At 47.3% G+C, this 3,249-nt stretch overlaps 1 protein-coding gene across 1 annotated transcript in view; it reads left to right on the forward strand.

Moving 5' to 3' along the window:
- The window catches only part of LOC105822190 (chromosome unknown open reading frame, human C11orf53), a 28,145-nt gene that overhangs the window by 23,823 nt on the left and 1,073 nt on the right, over window positions 1-3,249 (forward strand). The window contains exon 4 of the mRNA XM_012659134.1: window positions 1,888-2,189. Within this exon, the coding sequence (XP_012514588.1) occupies window positions 1,888-2,189 (302 nt within the window). The remainder of the gene's footprint in view (window positions 1-1,887; window positions 2,190-3,249) is intronic.

Here is a 3,249-nt window from a genome sequence, read left to right on the forward strand (position 1 = left end):
CACACACACACACTCCCTTCCAGATCTCAAATCAGAAGTGGTACAGTCCTTCTCAATAGTTTTACTGCCTTCAGAGCTGGATAAGGGAAAGGAATTGAGAGCAGTAGAGGATCCCAAATAAATGAACATCTCCATGCTGTGTTTGCCAACCATGTTTATGCTCATTGCAATTTGGTTTCATCTTCTGCTCTCTTCTACAGAAGAAAATCTCCACAGCTTCTTTTTTCATCTAGAATTCTTCTTCTTCTTTTTAAGGAGAAAAAATAATGTATGCTTATGAGAGCAGAGGTTTTTATCTTCATGGTTGTCTTTATTTGGAAATTGGAAATACAGACATGAGAGGCTGGAAGGCTTATTTACATATTTTCAGTCTTAACCATTCCCGTGGATATAACTTCATGGTATGAAACAGAACATTATTTATTGATATTAATTTTCACTTGCACAGATTTTTTTCCAGGGAAACATACTTGTATTGAAAACCCTAACTGCAGCCTCCAAATGCATGAGCAGATGAAAAGTTTTTGGGTTATAGAATTTAAGATGAAAGTGGAGTGAGAAGAATCATGCTATAAATTTTGATGGGGAATTTTGATTTCTTCTTCTTGAGGAATAAATTTACATATCATTGTTAAACACAATATTACACTACTGGGTTTACAGAAAATGTATAAGGCATGAGCTCTGCCACCATGGAGCTTGCAGGTCTACTGAAGACAGCTGTGATCAGGTGAAAGAGCAACGAGCATAATACAAAGTGCCACATCCTGAGGGACAGACCAGAGTTCTGTGCATACAGAGGCAGAAAATCATAAGTGGTCCACTGTGGTTGGGGGAACGGAAGGAAGACAAGCACTTGCATCTTCTCCCCAACTCAGCCCTTTTGTGACCTCAAGGTGTTGGTCTTAGCTAATTAGACCACACCCACCACCAGCAGGAATAATTAAACCCTCAGTTACACAGACCTTGAGTCTATGCCCCAAAATACATTCTATGTATTTCCTGCTACAACTGAGCCATGGGGTAAGAAAGTGTTTAACAAACAAATCTCTTCTCTTCTAGAACCATTTCACTGGCCTTACGTTTAATGAGAGTCTTGTCAGTTTCAGCTTTCCCCCCAACCCCAGCTCCCACCAAAAGAAACTTTGCCTACCGCTCTCTTCCTAAACTTGCAAGCGCCCTGGTGAGCAGAGCGAAGGATTCCGTTAGGCCACAAGAGGGCAGCAAATAACAGGAAACTCATCAGAGCCAGCAATCGCGGTCCTCTAAAATTGGCTTGTGTGCCGCCATGTCATCCAACGCAAGCCATTCATTTATGCCTGCTAGGCCCGAGAAGCGGTGTTTAAAGTCGGTACACAAAGAATTAGGAGGCAGAGTACAACCCGTCTCTGATTTGAGGTAGGTTTCTATGTATCACCTTAGCTAGAAAAACCGGATCTCAGATAACAAGCCCAGAAGCAGCCTCTTGTTAACAATCCTGTGTATACAGAGATGGAGCTCACAAGGGGAGAAAAAGATGCTCCATTCATGAAAATGTGGATGCCGAGGGATTTTTATTTATCTCTTTAAGCCCAGCCCCTTCCTAGCACAGTGGAAGATACAGAACAAATGTGAGTGAATGATTGAACAGTCGTACTGTCTAAAATGAACTCATCCAGGCAGGCAGAGTGAACTTTAGACACATCAGTTATTGGGGTTGGAACAGTTAAAAGAGCTAATGCAGGAATATTTCACGCTTTTCAAGACATTTAGCTCTAGTCCATGTTAGCGCTGGCGGCAGGCGCGCGTTAGCGGCATCGTGTCCCAGGCAGAGAGACTCAGCTGCAACGGCTGCCTCGACCTCCCCGGGAGGACTGTGTTGCCCACGTGCTTTTCATCTGGCGACAGGTTCCCCGGTCACGTCCGGTTACTACGGTGTCAGAAGATCTTTCCTGTCAGACTCAGACTTCCACAACAGTAAACAGTTTTCCAACGACGTCTACCCCTCCAGCGCGGCGAAGCCCTTTCCCTGCGAGCCCCCGGCAGGGCAGAGCCCCGCGGGCCTCCTGGAGCCCAGTTACTTCCCCGAGCCCTACGGAGACTACCGCGCCCCGGCGCTGCCGCCCAGCGCGGGCTCGCTGCTCAGCGCCGCACCCCTGCCGCCGCTGCTGCCGCCGCCCTTCCCCGGCGACCCCGCGCACCTGGTGTTTGTGAGTACACGGACGCCTCGGCTGGCGGTCCGGCCCGGCCCCTGTGCCTGGCGACCGGGCCGAGGCCAGGTCTGGCTCACCCTGGAGACCCCCGAGGCTGCTTTGCAGCTGCCTGGAGTTGCCAGGACTGTCCGGCTCTGCCCGGATACCCTCGGAGGAAGCCTTGCTCGGACATCCCTGTTAAGCACCCCAGGAAGAGCGTCTATCCAGGGCTTGCAACCGGGAGGGCGATGAGGCAGGATTTATAACAATTTTGTTAATGCTCTACTTTTTTTGCCTGATGTTCTCTCACCCGATTAGTGCAGGCGCGAGGAAAGAGCGGGGAGTTGCATCTTAGATATGGTTGGGTGGTGATCTCCCAAGGCAGGTGCATGGGGCCTCCCTGTCTTTCCAAGTTCCCTGCCTCCCCTTCCCCACAATATTTCTGCCCTAGAGAACCTTGTTCTCACTCAATCCTTCCAAAGAGGTGAGTTCATAAAGATCTGAAGAATGCTAATACTCTTCTTATAGAAAACTGTAAAGCCTTCCACCACGAAAGAATGAATCTCTAAAGACAGGATTTTAGGCAAAAGGGAGTGGGTGGAAATTAACGTTATTAAGTCCCTACTTTATGCCAGAAACTTTTATGTGTCTTTGTTCATTTAAAACTTGAAAAAACTCAGGATATATTTGTGAAAGACCCATTTTACAGATGACAAAGTGAGGAGCTCAGAGTCAGAAAGGTAATAAGTGTCACAGACATGAATGAACCCAGGTCTTTCCAGCTCCAAGCCTGTGAGATTCCCACCTCTTTGCTCACTGAGGGCAGGGTGGGCTTCCTAGCCCACTCAAAAACCCACTATGGAGTTGGAGGCTTACTTGCTCCAGGAGTGGGCCAGGCACTGACCTTCCCCACTGTACAAAGTGCATCCTAGGGTGGAGGCTCAAAAAGAATGCAAGACATAGTGCATTGTGAACAGTAAAATGCCGTATAGATGTGCATTTTATTGTTCTCACATTTCACTCATTTAGTGTTGTTTTCTGGGAAAAGAAATCTCTCTCTCTCTCTCTCAATATATTT

Source organism: Propithecus coquereli, unplaced genomic scaffold (assembly GCF_000956105.1).
Source record: "Propithecus coquereli isolate 6110/MARCELLA unplaced genomic scaffold, Pcoq_1.0 Scaffold6, whole genome shotgun sequence".
Taxonomy (NCBI): Eukaryota; Metazoa; Chordata; class Mammalia; order Primates; family Indriidae; genus Propithecus; species Propithecus coquereli.